The 23217-nt window shown below is 41.3% G+C and overlaps 2 protein-coding genes across 7 annotated transcripts in view; one reads left to right on the forward strand and one right to left on the reverse strand.

Annotated features, from left to right (window-relative positions):
• Nucleotides 1-19317, reverse strand: part of TMEM163 (transmembrane protein 163) — a 92955-nt gene extending 73638 nt beyond the window's left edge. For all 3 annotated transcript variants that reach the window (XR_010369494.1, XR_010369495.1, XM_064435243.1), the window contains exons 1-2: nucleotides 18885-19317; nucleotides 13824-13943 (exon numbers count right to left, since the gene is read on the reverse strand). Coding sequence is in view for 1 of the 3 variants with exons in the window: in XM_064435243.1 (XP_064291313.1) it covers nucleotides 13824-13943; nucleotides 18885-19038 (274 nt within the window). In the remaining 2 variants the exon portion in view is untranslated. The remainder of the gene's footprint in view (nucleotides 1-13823; nucleotides 13944-18884) is intronic.
• A 57-nt stretch (nucleotides 19318-19374) lies between these two features.
• The window catches only part of ACMSD (aminocarboxymuconate semialdehyde decarboxylase), a 38611-nt gene continuing 34768 nt past the window's right edge, over nucleotides 19375-23217 (forward strand). For 2 of the 4 annotated variants that reach the window (XM_064435235.1, XM_064435242.1), the window contains exons 1-2: nucleotides 19442-19510; nucleotides 20851-20920. Coding sequence is in view for 1 of the 4 variants with exons in the window: in XM_064435241.1 (XP_064291311.1) it covers nucleotides 20908-20920 (13 nt within the window). In the remaining 3 variants the exon portion in view is untranslated. Of the gene's footprint in view, nucleotides 19511-20850; nucleotides 20921-23217 lie in introns of those variants that run through there. The other 2 variants (XM_064435241.1, XM_064435239.1) reach the window with 2 other exon arrangements.

Genomic DNA, 23217 nt, shown 5'->3' on the forward strand with positions numbered 1-23217 from the left:
CCATTCAAAAGAGTATTTTCTCCAAAGAATTCTGAGTGTTTCAACCACTAACAGTGTAGGACACTCCTGAATAAAACCAGTGTTGTAACATCTGCAATAAACACCCTTGCCTCCTGTGCCAAGCAGCAAGGGAACTGACTGTAGGGCACAAGAGTGCAAGCCTGGTTTTATAACCCTTGTCCCTCAGCAGCCCCAGCTCTCCTGAGAGCTTTTACTTCATCTGGAATGAGAACATGCTTTTGGAAGCACTACATCCCCTCAAAGTAATTTATTATTACATAGTACTTAGCAAGCTCCATAGTTTGTGCCCTTGCTTTAAACCACAGGATCTGCACACTTATGTTTATACATTTGTATGAGATTTCCAAACCAATTTTTTAGTCCTGCAGCTTCTTTGCAACCCAGTTGTGCAATCTGTTTTCCCACATGTCCTCTGCTATGGAGAGCAGGGTGATGGAATATCACCTCCCTGTTTGTGAAGCAGTTTGCTGCCAGGTTTGATGGGTCTTACCCTGGATGATCCACTTAAGAGTCTGTTTCCCCTTGTGCTTAGCACTGACATCACTGGATTCCATCCTTTCTGTCCAACTGGGAGCATGTCTGCTTTCTTCAATTACATGAAAGTCATGGAATCCTCGGGCCAAATTACATTTTTAAGAGTGCCATGAAAGCTGATTGTGCTCACCTCTCTACAATAGCACAGTAAAACGAAGAATGCACAAAGACAAACCAAGCATTAAAACAACTCCTGCCTCTAAAAACACCCACACTGCCCACATGATGATTAAAAACCCCTTTGGCTTTTCCTCATTCTAGGAACACCAGACTCTGCCAGTGCACATGAGAATAGCAAAGACCCTGGGACTGAAAGCAGCTCTTAACACAATGTCTGTTTCAAAGATTTGACACCAGGACTTTGTGACACACAGGACGCTGAAACCTTCCCATGCACTGTTAGCACATAATCTCCTGCTCCTCAGAACTTCTCTGTGTGTCTTCCCTACTTCCCATCCACATCCCCAACTGCCATACAAGGCTGCAGTAGCTGTAAAGATAAGGCAAGACAGCAATCCTTTAGTAGTTCTTCCTCAGATCATCTCCCTGAGGTTCTTCTCCATGCCAGGCACTGGAATAATAAGTATAACATGCTCAGAAAAGAGCACAGCAGCACAGGAACATGTCCTTTAAACAAGTAATGTGCATTTGGTCACGAAAAATTCATTCCATCACTAATAAGCACCATCAACCCTAATTTTTAAGCAAACTTAACCCAGCATTTGGGGTGCTTTTTTATGTTGTCTAAGTCATACCATGCCTAGCAAACCTTTTCTCCTCTACTACAGAAGTTGGCTTATTATTTTGACTTGGTTTTTTGCAAAAGCAAAACTTAGCAAGGGTTTTTACTGCTTAGCAGAAACCTGCATTGCAGCAGGAAGCCTATGCAGAAAATGTGCAGAGTACCCAGCCAGGGTAACAAATCACCAACTCACTAAACTCCAGTGTGCCTCACGGTCACTGCAGAGCAGCATTTATTTCACAGTGAACTCCAAAAACACCAGGGGGAGAGATAAAGGGAACAATCATATGCAGAAAGCTGTTTATTATGGTTCTAAGACAACATGGAAAGACTGACTTCTCCATTCTATAACAGGGGAATACAAACTTCCAGCCACCTAAAAAAACCATCAGGGACACCATTCTGCTAAACAGTGTTCATTTTGGCACACCTCCTTAGCCTTCATAAATTGATTTTTGCTTCTTTTTTTCAGCTACAAGGGGCAGGGAAACATCCTCCAACAACACAGCAATCTCCAGGGACCTACATGCTGTACCTAATCTGATCCATTAGACATCCATTTCACTTCCCTGTGTCATGCCCTGAAAAATATTCACAGCTTAGTTACAAATTACCAGCAGATCCTTACAGAGTAGTAAATGCAATCTGTCTATATATTCTGTGAATAATGTAACTTACCTAGTTTTAGACTGCCACACCTGAGCCAGCCAAACCTCAACTGTCTGTTCAACTCTTGGCAAAATAAAAAGACGAAAACATTTGATAACCTCAGGGAATCCAACTGCACTTTTTATACAGCTTTCAAACCCTACTTTGAACTCTGGACTGCTGAGCTTTGTTACAAAAACCTGCAACTCGGTTTTTCCCAAAAAAAGTACACGCAACAAACCTAGCATAGCCCTGCAAAAAATAACATCAAACATGAAAAGTTGCACTGAACATCAGGTCAAACAGATACATGGCAAAAGAGGTTCTTCCCTGAGATTCAAGGCCTCACTAATGCGTTCCAGACAACTGTCAATAGTTAAAGACATCTTACTTGCTGCTTGAAGAGACTTCCAAATTTTTTAAGCTGCCATCCTCTGTAAAGATTTCCTCTTTGATCTCAAGAACTTTCTGCACTTACAACTCAAGGCAGGTTATTTCCTAGCATTCTCCTGTCCTTTTCATTTCTCAATCATCCTTATTTGACAACAGTTTCAAGTTGTAAAAATCCTTTCCAAGCTCTACCTGACCAATAAGAATGGTTACTCAAAGAAAAAGAACAAAGATAAGCTTGCCAGCACTGAAAAACCAATGTTAACAACATTTACCTTTCTCTACCACCTATGAAAGGGAGAAGGAAAAAAAAAAAAAGAAAGAAAGCATAAAAAAAGAATATTCAAGCCCCTCAATACTTCAGGGACCTTGAGAGGCCCTGCACCAAGTGAAGCTATTCAACCAACAGCCACCACTCTACACAACTGCCCAATCCTTTCCTCTTGGTCTAAATTGTCTCAAAATTATTCCCACTCATCAGTAACTGGGTTAACTGCATTACCAAAATACATCAGGAGTAGCACCACATTCCTCAAAACTCACCAGCCCAAAATACATCACTCAACAGTAAAGTTACCCCTGCATGGGCAACAAGAAGTCCAACACATCTAAATGCATTCAGTACATTACAGCACTAGAAATTGTGTGACTTTGAAATAGTTTTTCACAAGTTAAAAAACAACAAACTCTGGAAATTATTCCACAAATCAGAAGTCTAATACTGAGATGGAACAGCCAGCAATGCCTACCTGCACATGCAAAATTCAGAGTATGTTGTCACTCTGAAAGACATAGGTTGTAGATAAACATGTCAGCTACTATATAGCAAAACACTCCAATTTTTGGCAGAAAAATCAGTTTCCTTTTCATTTATCAAAGCCTGATGTGTGCAGATGGAGAACAAGCTTACGGTAGTAAAATCATTTTCCCAAAGCCACAAAGAAAGCTTGGGCTATGCCCAGGATTAGAACAGTCCCTGGAGCAAATTCTTGGCCCAGCTTCTGTGAACCTAGCAGGATCTGAGTTGCTGTTAATTCACCTTTTTTCCCTGGTGTTTAAAAATGCTTGTAAGAGTCAAGACAGACTGCCTTAAGCAAATATTTCCTCACAAAAGTGAGAAACAACTTACTACCAAAACACCAAGGAAATGCTGAACAGAGACTGAAAAGACCTCATTTAGTACAATTTCATCCTATCATTTGTCATACACTTTAGGGACTGATGCTTATTTGTTTCAAATTAAAATAAACCCATGGCAGTCAACAAATCTATGGCCTTCAGCTGAAGATCTATTTCTATAAATTACCTTTCAGGTGATTTCAAGTCTAAAGATTCCATAATCAATTAAACCTTACTTGCAATATTATCCCTTAAATCACAGCCTTGTTTTCATCCACCAGATGTTTCTCAGCAGGCAAATGTACACACAAAAACCCAGTGAGGATCTCTTAGTGGGAGAGTAACAGGAACTTTCACTTTGAGAAGGGTTTGCTCAAGTGGCAGGACCCAAAATACAGAAATTGAATCATTTTCCTGCCCACTTCTCAGTATCGGATAATTGTGGGTTTGGTTTTTTGACACGTTCACAGGCAGTAACTACGGGTTTCCCACAATCAGAACTCATATGGTAAAGGGCACACAACTATGATTTCTACCTCTTTAACTAAAAATCTTAATAATTTAATTTGCTGACTTAGTTTTTCATGGCTAGAGAAGATTGTTAAACAATCTCTCCTTGCTGCAGTCAATTGCACACAGAAATATCAAGTCATGCTAAATGAAAAGGAGACACAGTTTACTATTAGTTTTTAATGTGCCACAAAAATGAGCAGATGAATTGGCTCTTTTGGGTACTATTAGTTCCACATAGTTAGACATTATAGCCTGATATATGTTAGCCTCAGCAGCAAGTCAGAGAATAGTGATGCCTCTCAATTTGGGAGGTACACAATAATCCTCTGGGCATACGCACAGCCCTGTTTTACACAACAAGCTGAGACTGATGCCTTACATCTGTCTTCCTTATCCTGGCAGCACGCTCCAGCACACATGCAAATTGATGCCCATAAACCAGTGCTGCACAGGCTGCTGGAGCTGTTGAGCAGTTTTCTCACAGCCCCTGAGCCATGTATTTAGGAAGGGATCTGCCATCACCATCAGTTTTGTCTCTGCCTTCCACGGCCTGGGCCAGGTCTGATGCTGGGTCCTTGGCTCTGCCCTGTGCCTTCCATGGACCTGTGAGCAACAGTAAACTCAATTCACACTAAATGTGAATTTAACATCAACATTTCAAGTATATCCTAACCTGCCTATTGTTCCCTACCAGAATGGGATTGCATGGAGTTAATTTTTTTTTCCCAACTATGTGTCCTAGCTGGCACTTCATGCTGCATTTCCATCCTACTAAATCTCCCACTGAACAATAATAAATCTTTCTTCTAAAATTTTTCTTTTCAGAGCCTGGGGAAATACTGTCATTCTTTGGCCATTAAAATGTTTCACTGAAGAATGTGATCTGTGGACAATGCACTTAAATGTGTATTTTCTTCACTTTGATATATTGAAAAGATACATTGTACTTAACAGTTCCTTGAAGCAAAATCTTTAGTAGAAGAAGATAAACAATCCTGATGAGAAAATTCCATTTAGGATTCAGCCAAAGATCCTGTTCTGCAGTAGATGTTACTCATTCTCAGCATCACACCTGGCACAAAAATGGCTCAGAGATCTCTCCAGAAAGGAGAGCTTGTGGTGCAAGTGCCAAAAGCCACTTATCCTGCAACAGTTCCTGGAAGGCAGATGCCTCTTGTCTACCTATTTTTATGGTATCTGTCAGACCATCCCACTTCCTCTGCAGTTCTTCTGTCTAGCAAAATACCAGCTGGTTATTTCTGGTCATCCTTTTTTGACTAAGCACTGACTAATCTGCTTCTTTGAACTCTGAAGATAAGCTTCTCTGTCCCTTTTTCTGCAATATCCAGAGAAGAAAAGAACAGTCATGGAAGTCATACACGAGAGTCAGAAGAGATACGCAGGAGCTCTTAATGGTTTTTCTGAAGAAGACTGCTTTGCAAGTGAAGATTAGTGTCCATTAAAAGTTATCTTGTCTTTCCCAATCTCCAGACTTCTTGTTTCAGTCTTTACCAAAGACTGTGATAATTTTTATTCAGACCAAACAAATCTGACCAGGTTGTACCACCTGTTTAGCACAATGTATCAAAGTTTCCCAACCTTTAGATTGCTCAAACTGGACTTTTCACACAGTATTCATATGTCTCCTCTCACAAAGCGTCGTGGCATGTGACCTACAGGAGTGCCCAGGACAGCAGGTTTATGCTCTTGCTGGTGGTATTTTCAGAAACCAAAGTGTTCTTCAGCCCAGACTGGGTTATTGACTCACATGGGGTGAGGTCACATCCACACAACCTCATTCTCTGTTATGTCCTCTGCTCCCACTCTGTGAATCCCCTCCAACTCCCAGATGCTCCCAATTCTCACCAAGCACTACCATGGCTTCACATCCAGCTCCAAGGTATGGAGCTGCTGGGAGCTCGAGAGCAGGGTGAAGAACACATATTATTGATGAGATTATTTTACTAAGTCCTCCTACAGTGCACTTTTAATAAAATGAGTCATTTACAAATAATACTCTGTTCTGAGAAAGTATTAAAATCTAATAAATTTCTACGTTCAGTGGAAGGAACTCAAACATTGTTACTGAAAAATCACAGAAAATAAGTGCCAAAAAGGGAACACCAAGCACTATCAACCTTCCCAGTAAAGCAAAACTTACAAATGTTATTTAAAAAAATAACTGAGCTACCAGTTTAAGTTTTGTTGCATATTAAGCTAAAAAACATGAATATTTTAAAATTTCTGGCAGAAGAAACCTAAGAAGAAACTGTGCACTGATTTTCATTACTTTCACTGCTGCCCATGAAGTTTGAATCCAGTAGTGCTTTAAAAACTCACAAAACTCAAACAATAAAGTGAAACTACACAATGAATATTTCAATGAATAATGTCAGAACATTTTCTGACATTAATATTGACTTTCAGCTCCAGATACAAATAATTACAAGTTCACTTTTGCCAATAAGCAAAGAAGTGCATATTTAAATTGGGAAAACAGAGAAAATATGAAATGTTCTGTGAAAACCAAATTCTATTGGTATATCAGGCATTCATTAAGAAATATCTTAATACATTCATGCCTTTGCACCAGCCTGCAACAGCTGAGGCACTACTTTGTGGAAGTGATTCTACAGCAATTGATTGAAAATGCATTTGACTTTTCAGACTGCAGGGATGGTCCTTCAAAGGGCAGATGTACACCCACTTGTGTGATGCAGCAAATACAGCAAGAGCAACAACTGAGACTTGTGCTAGAGGATCTTTTCAATTTTATACATAAAATCCAAGCAGGTTTTTTATGGATAACAGTTAACACCAATCACATGCAATAACTTTAATATTACTTTTTTCCCCCCTAACTACTTCCATCTGCTTTTAGCCAGGATACACATTTTTCACTCACTACAAGCTAGGGATGGCTGTAGGGAGCATCGTTCCCACACCACCCAGTTAGCTCCAAGTGGTCTGCCCAAAACCTTCCCCATTCAGTGTTAAATTATTTTCCCATAAGAAAAATTAACCCTCTACCTACACCTGTCTGTAATGGCATAGTAGAATTTTCTCAGGGATAGGAGTAGGACCCATGACATCTATACAATTATTTAACCATAATTACACCCATTTATTTATAGTTATTTGTATATTGCACCTTGCTACACAACTGTATGCTCATCATTGGAACCCGTGAACCCTCAAACACAGAGCTGTCTTTGACAGAATCCAAGCAGGGATCTGATGGCAAAACTGAACACCAAATTTCAAGTGTCCAAAACCTTCTGCTATAATTTAAATATAACATATATTACCTATGTTACATAACATAGATGGCAATTCATTTGAAAGATGTTACCATTCTTACTTGTCTAAATGCTGCACAGACCCATTCCAATCTTCTCCACACAAAATAAATCCCAAAAAAACATTGGAAAGGAAAAATAAAATAACAAAGGAAAGAGCTGTGATTGTGGTTATTACACCAAGCAGCCTAAACAATGTACTGGCATGTTTCTCAGTCTCCATGAAGTTGTGTTACAGTGTTGGTTTTCCCTCATCATCAGCACCCCGTTTTAATTCCAAAATTCTTTGGGATGATCTTTTCTCATGAGAAAAGAATAACTACTTAACATAAGCAATTATTAAAATGTAATTTTCTAATACAAAAATATTTAAACACAAATTCACCTGTTTTAACAAACTTCCACCATAGCAATCATTTTAATTGTTTGCTGTTCAAATGCATTATATCATTATCTAGCCTGTTCTAGATTTCACAGACTTCTACCATCATTTTCCCTGCCAGCTAAGGAAAAGATTTCATGAAGTGTGAAGCACTGCAGATTTTAGACCCACACTTCTGCTCAACAGCTATCAGTCTTGAACTTGACATCCATATGTTATTTTCTCCTCCCAAGAAAGTCACTTAGAGCTTTGTGTGCCTGGAAAAAAAAAATAGACAGGCTCTTACTGGCCTCTCATTTCATTTTCAGTGAATGAAAATTGCATTTTGTCATTATTAAGTACAGACTGACCTATACAAAAGGCTGTCTTCTGCCAGTGCTGCACAGGCAATGGATTTTTTGTCCTTTAGCTTTTATGTGTAACACGGTTAGGAGTTTTTGTCCTTTAGCTTTTGTGTGTAACATGGTTAGGTCCAAACTCTATTTTCACCTGTAGTGGTGCAGCTGTAACAAGGACGACAGGGAAGCACAAGAGTCACCAATATCAGGACTCTTCCTTGGGAATTTGGGTTCTATATTTCATTAACGCTTCTGTGAGGCTACAGCCCTGAAGCATCTGTCTTTTTGTAACTGATGTAATTAAACACCCTGAGAAACATGCAAAGTGAGGGATCTGTATACTACCACAGAGGAATTTTATTCTGTATTTAGTCTTTACTTGGTTTTAAGTGCTTGCATGGAATTGTGATTTGAGATGTAACTTTCTGAATAAATGTGATGTGCTCTACTCAAGAAAACAAAAATCTAAAAAACCCTTTTCTTGGGTCTTTAGGAGTGAGAAACACAATTCTGTATAATTCCTGGAAAAGAAAACACAAAGACCAAGACTTTTCACATTTTCTGAGATCATGGAGAGTTCTGTTTAGGTTCCCAGATGAGATACTCTAAAATCAGCCTGAGTGCTGAATGCCCATCATTTGTCTGAAATTAATGACCTTTAAAGAATTAAATATCTAAACTAAAGAGCCTCAGAACCATGAACCTTCCCCTACAATTTTCATTAGTAGTGTTATTATGATTCACAGCTGTGCCCAGGGTATACTAAGTACTGTGCAAACATCAGGGAAAGCCCACACATATTTAATTTTTCAAGCATGAATAGGAATGGGCCACAGAGAAAATTATATATTCATCAATAAATTAATCAGTTGTCTGAGATGAAGAGTGACAGATTACATCAGTACATCCACAAGTGAGCATCCGGAGGACAAGTTCAATTGCTCAATGTTTGTCCCATGTAATTTCATTTGCATGCACCTGAGTAGAGGAAAACCAGTAGTCATGTCCTACAGCTAACCCATACGAGACTTTATGACTCAGTGTAGTCATTCCAGTGAAAAAAGTGGGCCTGGATACACAATTTCTATATTTGTTGGCATTTATAACTGTTAGAATATGAATTATCATGAAGCATTAATCTGAAAGCAAAACCCACCCTGAAATTTGTAAGAATTTGCACCACATATTTCAAACAAAATGCCTCCCACTATGTGGAAGCTCACTATGATAAATCATTTTTCAGCAATTCGTTCTGAAACACAAAAAATTTTTATATAAATATAAAATCAGTGTCTGCATTTACATTTAATATCTTATCCATGGGCTAATGGATAAGCTAATCCTGTAAAATACTCCCACTCACAGAATTCTACCTACTGATTTTCCACCTGAGATTTGATACAGATAAATGGAATTCACCTTCTCAGAACACCAGCACCTCTCACTACACCACACTAAACACTTACCAGGATGTGACTTTTTGCTGTACTTGGTTATTTCTGAGCAGCTGAACCTTACCTGTGCCTGTGGTGAGCTGAAAGGGGGGATCTCCAGAGCAGCCCTGGACAGAGCAGCCACTGCCATTCCCCAGCGCTCTGCAAACAGCCCCTGCCACTCTCCCAGGGACCAGGGCTGATGCAGACCTGCCCTGGGCACAGCCCTTCACAAAGCTCACATTTACAAACCCATGCATTCTAAACCTTCTCTCAGCCTCTGACCACAAAGAAAGCCTTCAGAGCAGAGTTGGGTCTATGCATTGTTTTAATGCAGAGCTGGGACTCCTCCATTCACTGTGAAGCAATTTTGGCTGATCAGATCAGGAAGATGAATGAACACGCTGCTTTCTGTGAATCACAAGTCTACACTGGACAAAAAACACCAGACAGAACAAGTTTGTTTTCTGCTTTGACAATATTATCAGAGATTAGCTGCCTGAGCAGAAACTGAACTGCAACAGCAGAAGCTATATTTGTATATTTTTCAAAATTCTTCTTTAGTAACATAAATGTCAAGGAACTAAGAATAATGAGTTTCAAAACACCAGAGTTCTATTCCACCTGCTCTCTATTACGATTCTTAAACTGGGCTCAGTATGAACACACAATACTGCAGCTAGAGAAAGAAATAATAGCTGTTATTATGAAATGACTGCAGCCTTTTGCTACACAGATATACACTGCAAAAAAAATGTTCTTATTCTGTTATCATTCTTTTCTCTGTTATCATTCTTTTCTTACATTACTGTAATCCAGAAATAATTATATTAGAACTATTATTCTGGCACTTACTTGGGTGCTAAGGAATAATTTAATGTTCATTTTAATAACTTTTATCATGCTCAGACTCTGTTTATTGCTATGTATTTATAACAAAGTAAATCCACTCTTGATGAGAATTCTACAAGTATGCATATTTCAGGCAGCACTGAAATGAAGAGCAAAATGAATTTATTGACCAGGCATTGATTAGAATTTGATCATGAAAGTATTGCACAAAACAACAGTGCCAGAATATTTTGAGAACACCAAATTTTCAGCCACTAAAGATGATACACGGGACTCCACTGGCCTCAAGGGTCTCACACATTTAAGTCTACAGAGATTTTACTGAAGCCTTGTGCAATTTCATGCTGGAGAACAACATCTGCAACAGCTCTCAGAGCCCTGAGACCACAGTTACCACAGAGTGCAGGAGCAGCATCAGAGACAGCAGCTGGAACTTCCAAATGGTCTTTTACATGTACAGCATTTCTGCAGTAAAATTAAGTTTATTAAGTGCTTGACAGTAAGGGATCTGTTCTTTCAGCTAAGTGGAAAAGCTGATTTCATGGTCTAAGTCCTGCTTGTCAATATTAGTGAACGAAAGGTGACAACTTCATTTTCCCTTAAGCAGTCATTCTGCTCCATACCCAGCCTAGCCTAGTTCAGCTCTCCCTGAAAGGGTGGTCAGGCACTGGAAAAGGCTGCACAGGGAAGTGGTGGAATGATCACCTCTGGAAGTTTTCAAAAAATTTGTGAACGTGGCACTTAGGGGCACTGTTTAGTCATGAACGTGGCAGTGCTGGGTTAACAGTTGGACTCAATGATCTCAGAGGTCTTTTCCAGCCTTAAAATTCTATGATTCTATGACCTCAAGCCTCATTTGCCATAAACATTACCTAATAAGGAAACTACTTTATGTACTGAGATCATAATGAAATGTTTCAGTCTCCTTCAAAATTACCAAAGTGAAAGTTCAGAGTTCAGCTAGGGCAGCATCATAATCCCACCAAAACACCTCATACCAATCAAAATAAACCATTCCAACTTACTCTAATGCTGGAAATATACAGTGTTGGAGGCAACTAGACCAGCCTTGAAAGGAAGGGTGGGGAGTGGACCATAAAAAAAGAAGGAGCTCTGCCTACAAACACTTGGTGAGAAAAGGAAACTCCTGAACCTCTTCCCTACTCTCCACATGGACATCACTCCCCTTAGCATTTTCCCTACAGTTATCAAAATAACATCATTTCCCTGGCCTAGTATCTTGACTATATCATGTGGGACATGCTTGCAAGAAAGCATGTTGAAGCCTGTAAGGGGATAAACCAGGAATTTAAACGAGGGATTTCTAGGGGAGTCAGGAAGAGCAGGGAGAATAGTCAGTGTAGCCTGACAATTGCCAGAGCAGGTCCCTGTTTTTCACTGAAATGGAACATCAGGGCTGTATTTCCAACACTTCACCATTACAGACAGGAGGTAAAATGGAAAGAGGACGCTTTAAATAGCAGTTGTTTGCAAAGAATTGTCAGTGTCAGATACCCCAAAGTGACAACTAGACATTTCTATCAAACAGGCAGCAAGCTCTGGTCACCTGGCATCTCTCCCAACTCATGGATTGGCTGGAAGAACCTGCTAAAAGGACAGCACTGAGGAAGAGAGCACCAGTGCAAGGCAGTAAAATGAGCAGAACTTCTGAAATTGCATGGGGACAGCAAAGTGATCCCAGAAGTCAGTGTATTTTCCTCAAAGACGGAAAATTTTTAATAGTAAAGACATGAAAAGCCCTGGCAAGGTTTTTGTGGCATGTAAGTTAACTGCCAACTACCTAATGAGAGGTTCCATACAGACTTAATATGTATCTGTGTGCTGATTCCTCTCTTATTCTTCATAAATTTAGCCTCAGCAAACCATGGGGGCAGACACATTCCAAAAGCACACAATTAGTCTGCTATGATTTCAGTAGTTCAGTGTCTATACCCTCCAGCTGAATACACAGCCACAGAATATCAAGACAGGGACTACACTTCTGCTGTTGTTTGTTTCTCTAAACACTACCAGAGTGCCAAAACCAAGGAAATAAAATTTTAAAAAAAAAGAATTTGGCCTAAATAACCTTTAAAAATGTTTTTAAGGATCCTTTTAAAAGACACAGGTTTAGTTATCTGTATTACACTTAATACCTGCAACCCTGACAAATGAAAATGAAAAATAAAATCAAGTCATATCACAATATTCCTTAAAACTATAGTGTTAATAGGCAACAAGGTTATTCTGTAACTTAGTATTTACCTTTATGTTGCTTCAGTAGCAAAGACAGACCACTGTATTTCCATGAAGCGAAACAAAATGGAAACTTGTTTCACTCTCTTGTTAACATTCAAATTCTTTACAGTGTCAGATTCTGCTTTTAAGTGTTCCTCCTCTTTTTTCTTATTTCTGAACCAAGTTATTGTACCTGTGTTTCCATATAAATTGCTCTGAGTAATATATGTTGAGTGTTCAGAGACCATTTGGTCAGATTTTAATCACCTCTCCTGGGAGCTGACACCAACTTCCAGCAGCAGGTCATACAATGCAGATTAGAATAACAAAAGACATGCTGCTGTGATTCCAAAAAAAAAAAAAAAAAAAAAAAAAAAAGGAAAAAACAATACAAGTCTGTCTTTATCAAGCTTAAGAATGATGTTTTGGGACTTCTTTGATGTCTCCTAGTCAGAGCCTTCCTTTTGTTTGTATTAAAGCATAAATTCAATCACTTCTGATTTTTCACTCTCTAAAACAGAGGATGTGCCACAGAAAAGATTTTGTTCACATTCCATCTTTCTTTTTGTCTTTCATGTGTTACTTAATTGCCCAAGATAGAAAGCTTGTATTTCTCAAATTTGCATTGAACTAAAATTTGTTTTTACACACAGATGCATTTTTTCCTGTTTTGAAATAAAATAAATAGATTTTATTTTTTCCCATATAAAAGTGATTTGGGTTTAGTTTGGACTTTTTTTGCCCCCACTCAAATTCTTTGTTTAAAGGTAAATTAGAAAAATGTTATGGAACTTACAGAAAAACACAGTACTAAAAAGAAAATGGAATTTCTCTTTCAGATTAGCATTGTTTTAGGTTATCTGTCAGTGTAATACAAATAAATTATATATTTCTCCCTTACAATTCACTATTCTTTATTATAGCATTCCCATTACAAATCCCAAACAGATTAAAATTTGTCATATTTGACTTCTTCAGTAAAAGGCAACCCACTGCATAATGATTTTTTACACTATTAACAGTTAACAGTTAATTAAATTAACAGTTCCACATGTATAAATGCTAGCAGGAATCAACATCTCCTGTTTCCTTCTCCGACCTTCAACAACCCTATGCTCTGCAGAAAAAAAAACCCAACAGTTTTACTAATTTATAAGCACCATGCAGACACAGGCAGTGTAGAGAAAAACCTCTTTAGCAGTTGCAAAGGAAAAAAAAAAAACATGAGGAAGCTTCCACAACGAAAGAAATTCTGAGACCAAAAGATAAACAAAAAGGAAGAGGTGTGAAATTTAAAATATTCCCAATACTCACTGAAAGCAGCCACTGCAAGAGCCAGTGTGACAATAATGGAGACCCAGGAAACCCACAATGCCTTCTTTCTGTAGCTTTGAGCTTCATGAGGTTTTAGCCTTGTACTGCTTTCTAGTAAACCTGATAAGCAATAAGCAAAGAAGGTATGAACAATGCATTGCTCCTTTTACAAACACAGCTGAGCACAGCTCAGCCCTAGAAGACACATTTACATTCTATATTACACACAGAAGCAATACAGAATCAAATCCTGCTCACATCATTAAGGGTAAGTGAATGAGGCCACCAGAAACATGTGAGTAAGCAAGAAGAGCACACACAAGCTGTTTTGACTCCACACAGAAAGACCCACACATCAATTCCTTAAAAAGAGCACTGCATTCCAGCCATGGAAATTCACAAATCAATATGATCTCCACCCGTATCTCTACACAAGAAATGGCTCAGTCCTATACTCCCTCAGAGCAACACTGGTTTCAGAATTTGAGGATCCTGGGGCTAATTAACATAGGAGAAAAACTCCTGCTCTCCAGTCCCTGTGGAATCACCTCCCAAAGCACAGGGATTCACTGCACATATTGATCATCAAAGCACAAGTGGGCAAGCCTCAGAATCAAAGCTGTCACAGCTGAAAAAGCCTCTTGAAGCACCTTGGCCTTTATTTGGGGTAAGAACACATTCTCATCTAGAACTAATTGAAGACCCAATTCTGTCTTTGCTGCAATTGGTGCAGAAGGCTGTTGAACACAAAGGAATGCTATCGCTTTTTCTCTTTTTTGATGCTTTCAGTCTGTGAAAGTCTTTTGTCCACTGATCTTACATCACAGAGAATGCAGGTTAAACATAAATTAACATTCTTTGGTTTTTATTCTCTCAGTCTGAGTCTTAAACCACTTCTAAAATGCATCCAGAATTTTACATATTTCTATTCTGTATATCCCATTCTGATTAGTTTATGCTTAATACAGTCATCTAATTTGAAACATACATTCGTTTTCACCATCAAGTTTCAGCTCATATCTGCTTAACTGGAGAGAAAATCTGAAGGCTTTAAATTTCTTAATGAGTTACTCCAGAAGATGTGGGTGGTTCCTCTCAGATGATGAGCACTTTTCAGAGAGATCTGCCTGCACTGAATGCATTTAACTGAGACACTGGTTTAACAGCACGATTTTCAGTAGCTGGTTTAAGGTCTTAGACAAAAGGTGGAGAACAGGGGCTGTGTCAGACTCAGCACCAGATTACAACATAAGAGTTGAAGCTGTTACTATCCTCACCTTCCCCAGTTTTCTCTCTGGTGGCTATTGCCACTTTCAAGGCAGGGACATCTGATCTGGTTCTCGGTGTATTCCTGAATCCACACCATGATTAACCAAGTTTATTAACCTTTACAGATATTCATTTCAACTGACTGTAATATACTGGCTGAGAACTGCAATGGTTTTGGAATCAATTCAGAACTGAATCAGACATCTCTGCCTTGGGGGCAGCAATATGTCAGCAGAGGGGCAGGCATCCAGGGGTGGTCAAATTTGAGCCATCAGATTTTATTCTGCCACTTGGAGTCTGTTAAAATTACTGGTTGCAATCCCAGCATAATTGGTGGGATACACACTGTCTTGGAAAAATTATGCGTTTTACACCCCAGTTACAATAAAGCACACAGAGTTTCTTTATGGGAGTTCAGAAAGCCACTCTGAGAATTTCATGCTTGTACTGTATTTTTAGAAAATTTTAAATATTATCACACTTTGTGCTACACCCTCCCCCTTTTATGAATGGAAAAGGATATGCAAACTTGCATGGACCAGGCCCTATATTGAAATTTTGTCTATTTCTTATTACCTGCATTCTTTGTCTGTCTAATACACAAAAGCTGATAGATGTGACTCCAAAAGCTTTGAGTCTTTTACTGATAGTGTTGCACAGCTATTTCTCACATGCTTGCTTTCATTTGTGTGAAGAATTTTTTTTTCCCCACAAATGTTTGGCCTATCTTCTGCTACTATATATAACGATGTACAGTTTAATTGCTGTCTGCCATGAGGTAATTCAACATCTCATCTTGAAACATAGGAGGGATTTCTACTAATCTAACCATAGAGAAAACACATCTTCTCACATTTTGTGTATTCACCCCTCCTACCCCCTCCCCAAATCAAGGATTTCAAATTATGGTCCAAATCTTTTTGGAACATAAAGCACAGGTTTTCTCAGCCAATTTTGACTCTCAATATTTCAAACCTCAAACAAACACAGATCAGACTGACAGATATCCTCACCTGTTTCTTTCTTTTAAGACATCTTTTAATTCATGGCTACAGCTCACTATTACCTGCGAAGCCCAACGTACACAGTTGATACTAACAAATCAAACAATATCCTAATTAAACTGAGGAGTGAATAACAAGCCCCAGAGCTAGTGCAGCACTCCTGATTACTATTCACATGTCAAGCACGTGTCGAGTATGACAGAGACTGCGGTCTTTATGAAACTCAACCACTTCTGCCGTGTGTGTGTTTCTCTGTCTCTCAAAATGGCTGGCACATTCTGGCTGTCAGCGGTGTGATCCCTTCCCTCCTGGAATAATCCAAACACATTTTCTGTGTTTAAAATTTTCACCCCCAAGAAAGATCACGTAATTCTTAGGAGTGTCCTGAGGCCAGCACAGAAAGATACAAACTCATTCACATGGCTACCAAGCCCATAGAATAAAAATTATTTAGAGGCAACAACAGCTCATTAATTTACACACAAGAACGAAATTCACAAGGTAAACTTCCATATTTCTTCACTGACCATAAGAAAGCAAGCATCCACAGGAGGATAAAAGTTATTTCAGTATGACCTGCACTGCTACAAAAATAAACAGCTACCATCTACAAATGAAATTCCTCCGCCCTGAAATTAACATACTGAGTAATTTTATTGCCAATAATTTATTTAACACATGGATATCCTTAAGGTATAGAAAAGATGATGAAATGATTAAATTCACTGGATTTTTAATTTATCTTTCAGCATCTTCACATATTAACAGATTTTCTTTCCATAAAAAAATCAGAAGGAGAAAAAAACCTGCCTAACAGTTGCAGAACACAAGCTTGGCATATTTGTGAAGTGATTCTAGGATATTCTTTACCATATGCTGACTTACCAGAAGTACTTTTCTATTTGGCTAAGGGATCATTTTAAAATGTCAAGTTAGAAATTGTGGAAGAGATAAGGCTAATAAAAAACCTGTTCACCTAAGGATGTTAATTTAAGGGTCCCATCCACAAAATTATCACCGATTTTGGATCTGGCTCTTAAAGAGCAAATATCTTGCTCCAAAATTTGGGGTTAGTATTTATTTTTAGCAAACATGGAAGCATCATCTCTATAACTGGATCTGGTATGATTCATTGGAAAGGATTGTAGGGAAAAGTACAATCTAAAAGGACAGACTGCTAACATTTTCAACAGGGACAACCTGCAAAAAGCATACCAGATTTCCCTCTACAATGACTGAATTATCCTGGTATACATGGAACCAGTAACTACAGGAAAGGCTAAAAGAAAGGTACTGCAAGGGCCACAGAAAGAGCATGGAGGCAGGGAAGAAAATTAAATCAGCAGCTTTAGCTTCATCTCCCTCATAGAAAGAGATAGGTTAGGTACAACAGACACGATTCTTTATGGAATTACCCTTAATGCCAAAAGGGACAGCTTTCACCTTTGGCTCTGTCCTACTGGGCACTAATTAAAATTTTCTGTAACCAAACTTCTGTGTTGGAACCATAATCAAAACTCCTCACTCATGTAAAAAAGAGCTCAGATTGCCCTCAGGCAGGTACAATGGCAGTGACAGTGAGGGTAGCCCTTGAGTAAGGGCTGTCCCCAGCCCCAGCATGACTGGAAGCTGTCAGGAAGGCAGTGAATGCTCTTCCCCCTCACTCCTCTACTTTGTGTCTACGATTTATGAGCAGGCACAGGCTTTGGGAAGCTGGGCAAAGAACAGGACATAGAGGGGTTACGTATAAAGGAGCTATGGATGAAGACTGAGAACACAAAAGGGACTCCTGGATGCTGAAAGCAAAATGGAAAAGGAAGAAAAGGCAACAGAGAGAGAGGCTAAGGGAAGCCAATAGATAAAATTAAAAGATGGAGACAAATAGTGTGGAAGAGGAGCCTGGAGGCGGTGTGGAGGACAGGGCAGTGGGGAGGGTTAAAATGGCAGCTGCCTTTGTGGGCGGCAGGTGAGTGAGCCCTGCACAGACGTCCGAAATGGATGTGCTTCACGCTAAAGCGTAACGCTGGTCGGAAGCAGGCAGCTTCCAAACACCTGGCCAGGTATTTAGGCAAACAACAAAAAACGAGTCGTGTGGAAGTGCACGGCTCGGTGGGGGAAGGCAGACAAGCGCCCCGACTTCAACCCGCAGCCCGGCTGGGGCGGACCCCCAGGAATGCCCCGTTGTGCCGCTGCTCGGGGGGCGGCTGCGCCCACCCCGAGCTCCGGCTCGGGCACCTCAGCGGCCTCCCGAGGGAGGGAAGCCCCGGCCCCGGGAGCGCCGGGAGCGCCGCCGCCACCGCGCCCCTCGCCCGGGCGCTGCCTGTGGAGCCATGTGCCGCCGGCAGCCGCCAGGCAGGCAAGTTCTCGGGCGAGGTGGGAACAGCCACGAATAGAGTTTATAAAAATACTTCAAAGCTGTCGCGGAGCGCGCTCGCACGGGAGCTAAAACGGGGCAGAGCTTCGAGGGCGGCGCGGGGGGATGTTAAGCGGCTGCCAGCGGCGGGATGAGGGGTGGGCGAGCTGGGCTGAAAGGGGGAGTTCGGGGGGCAAGAACCGGCGTGCGGCTGCCTGGGCTGAAGGGGAGGGAACCGGCAGGGCTGCTGCGGCGGCATGGGGAGGGTACGGGTCCAGGAGAGCGAGCGAGAGGATGCTGCGGACAGGGTGTCGGAGGAGCCGTCGGGGTGGGTACCAGGCGCCTCGGGACGCAGGGGAGGTGGTGGGGCTCGCCACAGCGCAGGGCAGCGTGCAGGAAAGCGGGGGACAGACGGACGGACGGACGGGCGCTCACCTCTGTCCTCCAGCCCCTCGCTGAACTGCCCGCTCTCCCCGATCCGCAGCTGCTCCTGCTGCTGCTCCCGCGGGGCACCCGGCGGGTTGGCCCCGGGGGGCTGCACGATGGCGGGGTCCGGAGTGGTGTCCAGGGGGGCAGCGGACGGCTCCATGTCTTGCGGGGCGGCGGGCAGCGGCCGGCGGCTGTGGCAGGGAAGCGAGGAGCGAGCGGAGCATCCAGCCCGGGTGCGAGCCCGGCGAGAGGAGGAGACTCCGGCTCAGAGCATCAGGGAGACGAGGACGGGCAGCGAACAAACTCCGGCTGCTCCGCGCCAGCCGCTGCCCGCGGCCGCCTCATCACTGCCCGCGGCGGAGAGGGGCAGGTGGGAGCGCGGTGCCGCCTCCCGGCGCTGCCCGTCCCCTCCCCGCCCCGCCGAGCTCCGCCGCCGGCTCGGGAAGCGGGGCCCTCCTCAGCCTCCCCTCGCCATGGCGAGCTCTGCCTCCTCCTCCTCCTCCTCCTCCTCCCGCAGCCGAGCCTGAGGGGGAAGAGCTGTCCAGGGGCTGTGCAGAGCGGCCCTCCCGCCGCTCCTGAGGGCCGCGGCCCTGCGCGGCCAGGCCCCGTCCGCCTCGCCTCCCCTCACGCAGGTAAAGACACAGCTCCCCTCGGCCGGCGATTTGCTCCTTCTCCCTCTGCCTTTTTCGGGGTCGGAGCAGAATGGCCTCACGCAGGCACCTCTCAGAGCCCGCGGCACCGACTTTCTGTCACACTCGGAGTTGCCTAAAACTGCCCTCGAAGGCGCAGCAATCTCACGCTGAGGCACGGGGTTAGACTTGCCGGCGTCCTCAGACTGCTCACCTGCCTTTCCTAGGGCTTCAGAAGAACACAGGGGAAAAAACTAAAATCTCAGCAGCACAGAAATGTTTTTTTAAAAATGTAAATTTTACAGCTAAATCTGTGCCATGGCTGTTTGTTTCTTCTCTGCCGGTTTCTAATGGCTAGATGGAGAGGTGCAAACAAACAAAGCATTCTTTGTGCAAGCACAGTCTCCCAACTACATGCTTACAAGCATGCAGATATATTTTGAAGCTGCAGCATGTTTTGACTTGAAAAATTTGTCGAGGAAAACATCAAAAGACAATTAAACATTGCAGCCCGGGTCCTTTGGTGATACATAAGGATACAATCCCCATTTTAGTTTTATGGAGATCAGGTTGCCTTTCTCCTTTGAGAAATTAGTGAATTTGGGGAATATAGAAGGGAAATTAATATTTATGCCAACATAAGGACATGATTTTATGAATTGGCAGAATCTTGCTGATGTCAGCCTGACAAAAAGTTTTGTAGCAGTTTAGTAATACCTGTCTAGAAATAGTCAGTGGAACATTGTTACCAAAATGTCTTACTTTTAAGAAATGCCTCTTAAAACTGTAGACCAATCTTCAAAATCATTTAATATGAATTCTAAATCATTAATTATTTGAACAAGTGTGAGTAAAACATAAATAAATGTTAAATGACATAAAATACTGGTTTAGAAATTGATCGGCATTTTGGCAATCTTGTGGAGATGGTTGTTGTAATGTGAGGGATTGGTGTTTTTACCTAATCTTATGATTTCTTTCTGTATAGTATTCCATACTTACTGTATGAAATATTTTTGAAGTCTTCCTGGCTCTCACCTAAATTTCACCCCTAGCCATCCTACCCTGCTTTGTGATCCCAGAGCTCTTGCTCTTCTAGCTGGATCAACATTAATATGAATATAAGCAGTGCCAAAATTACTTGCTTTTTCCTCATGAAATGGATAGTAAATTCCAACATGCCTATTTGATGTTAACGTCAAGAGTTTTTTTCCTTACGTGTGTAGGTTAACACAAGTGAGTTCTTTTGAGGGAACTGGTTTTTTTTGAGGTTTGGACTGATTTGGGAGGCATTGAAAACTAGTAATTTCATTTTTTAAAACTGATATTTTTTTTCTTTGAAGGCTCTCTATTAAGCTCTGGTTACCTAGAACCTGCAAGATGCTACAGCAGATGGATGTATGCATGTGAGAGGTAAATGAAAAGTAGAAAAGCCTCACCTTTTGTTGCTTACTATAAAAATAGATGGCGATGTGTCTCTTTCACTTAAAATGGGTCTGTAAAGTGAGAATCCTTAAATGAGTAGAACCAGTTTTGTATCCTGGTCAGAGAGAAGGAAAGCCAGGACAAACCATGAAGAGTCCCTTGAAATTGCTGCAGCAGATACAATGCTCCCCAATGCTGTTATTGCAGCATCCCTCCTCTTTTATGGAGATAAATCCATATTTGATCCATTCCAGCAAGAACTTCCTTATTCCTTGCAGAAATGATAAACTGGCCAGTGACTCTCCTTGAACACTACCTCCTTTCTCTTAGTGTCTCCGAGCTATTTTGGTATTCTTAGAACTTGCAAAAATCAAACCAAGAGGAAAGTGCCTGGAGATTCCTAATTCCATTTCTTTAAAAGGAGGTCAAAGGGGTAGGCTTCCAAATGATTTAGAGAAAAATAGGAACTAGGAACACCAAAGCACAAGTTTTAAACTTTAATGGGTTTCTTTCTCTTTTTTTCAGTTGCCCTCAATTGCTGTTCTTACATAAAGCTGTGTCTGGCAGGGACTGGAGCTATCTCTAATTGTATAATTGATATAGTGTTCAGGCTATAACAAAGAATATGATGCCTGCAAAGAGTATTATAGTTTCTTTTAAATTACTCTCTTCAGTGCTTTCAAACACAGCATGAGAAGGGTCATACACTGCATTTAGCAAATACAAATTCAAAACATTAGGCAGATCCACAATGGAGGGCCTTTCAGAACACACCATTGTCTATGCAAACTGGCTACTAAGAAGCAGAAAGACTGTCATATCATAGCTGCTGGAAGCTGCTTTCCAGAACTGCCTCTTATTTTTCATTACATTCACACAAAGTGTATTCAATTGGATAAAGATGTAGGGCTAGATTTTTAAAGGCATGGATCCTGTTTTCCAGCCCTGTTGGACTTCTTGTGTATGAAAAGGTTAGGCATTAACATAGGCAAAGTTAATGAAGATAAAAAGCCTCACTCTAATAGCCATATTAATACATTGATTTATTTCTTCTCCCCCAAACCTCCCCTTGTTGCATAGGAATAATGGAAAGACAAAATCAGCTTTTTTAAAAAAGGGCATGTCTCTGGATTCAGTCTAACTAGACTGACACCATCTCCTCATCCTCTGTAAATTAACAAACATTTGCAAAACTTTGTTCACAGCTGGAGCTGCCTTTAATTTTCCTAACATTTTGACTTTCAGAGAAAGGAGATTTCACATGAGATGGAAGTCTCATGCACCACAGCAAACAGCAACAACACAAAAAAATTCTTCCTTATCTGTATTGTCTGTGGTCTGGTTTTGTTGTGGTCCTTCCTTCCTTCCTTCCTTCCTTCCTTCCTTCCTTCCTTCCTTCCTTCCTTCCTTCCTTCCTTCCTTCCTTCCTTCCTTCCTTCCTTCCTTCCTTCCTTCCTTCCTTCCTTCCTTCCTTCCTTCCTTCCTTCCTTCCTTCCTTCCTTCCTTCCTTCCTTCCTTCCTTCCTTCCTTCCTTCCTTCCTTCCTTCCTTCCTTCCTTCCTTCCTTCCTTCCTTCCTTCCTTCCTTCCTTCCTTCCTTCCTTCCTTCCTTCCTTCCTTCCTTCCTTCCTTCCTTCCTTCCTTCCTTCCTTCCTTCCTTCCTTCCTTCCTTCCCTCCTTCCCTCCCTCCCTCCCTCCCTCCCTCCCTCCCTCCCTATGAATAATATCAATCAGATTTGTATTTCTGTTTTTCCTTTTCTTTTTAGCACCACTGTCTGGAATGTTTTCACTTGAATTAGCAGAACACAGTGGTGCACTCAAAGGCTCCTGAGAAGGAATTTTGCTTGGCTTCATTGATAACTTGTCCATGTTCCATATTGACCAACCTCTTAAGTGCAGCACTTAAATTAAGAGCACTCTTGCAGATTTGGAAAGAGCTGGTCAGCTGACCTGGTGATTATTTTTTATTATGCCTAAAGGCATAAGAGCAAGATAATCCCATACACCATTTTGTTTGCTGGGTTGAATTTCACCCATACACTAAACACAAAACTGCCCTTTTTTGGCAACAAAATACTGTGTTTGTCAGTGGCATTGTATTGCAGTATCAGGAAGTGCAGGTGTCAGCCAGGATGGTTTGTTAGTTTGGTCTATCAGACATTTCATGGCTGAGAGTCAAAAGAAAATTCTCACTTCTTGCTAGATCAATATGCCTTTCATGGCCCTACAGCCGGAGCAGTGCTGCAGGGACACGTCTCAAACAAAAACAAGAACCAACCCAGTTCTA

Source organism: Passer domesticus, chromosome 10, assembly GCF_036417665.1.
Source record: "Passer domesticus isolate bPasDom1 chromosome 10, bPasDom1.hap1, whole genome shotgun sequence".
Lineage (NCBI taxonomy): Eukaryota > Metazoa > Chordata > Aves > Passeriformes > Passeridae > Passer > Passer domesticus.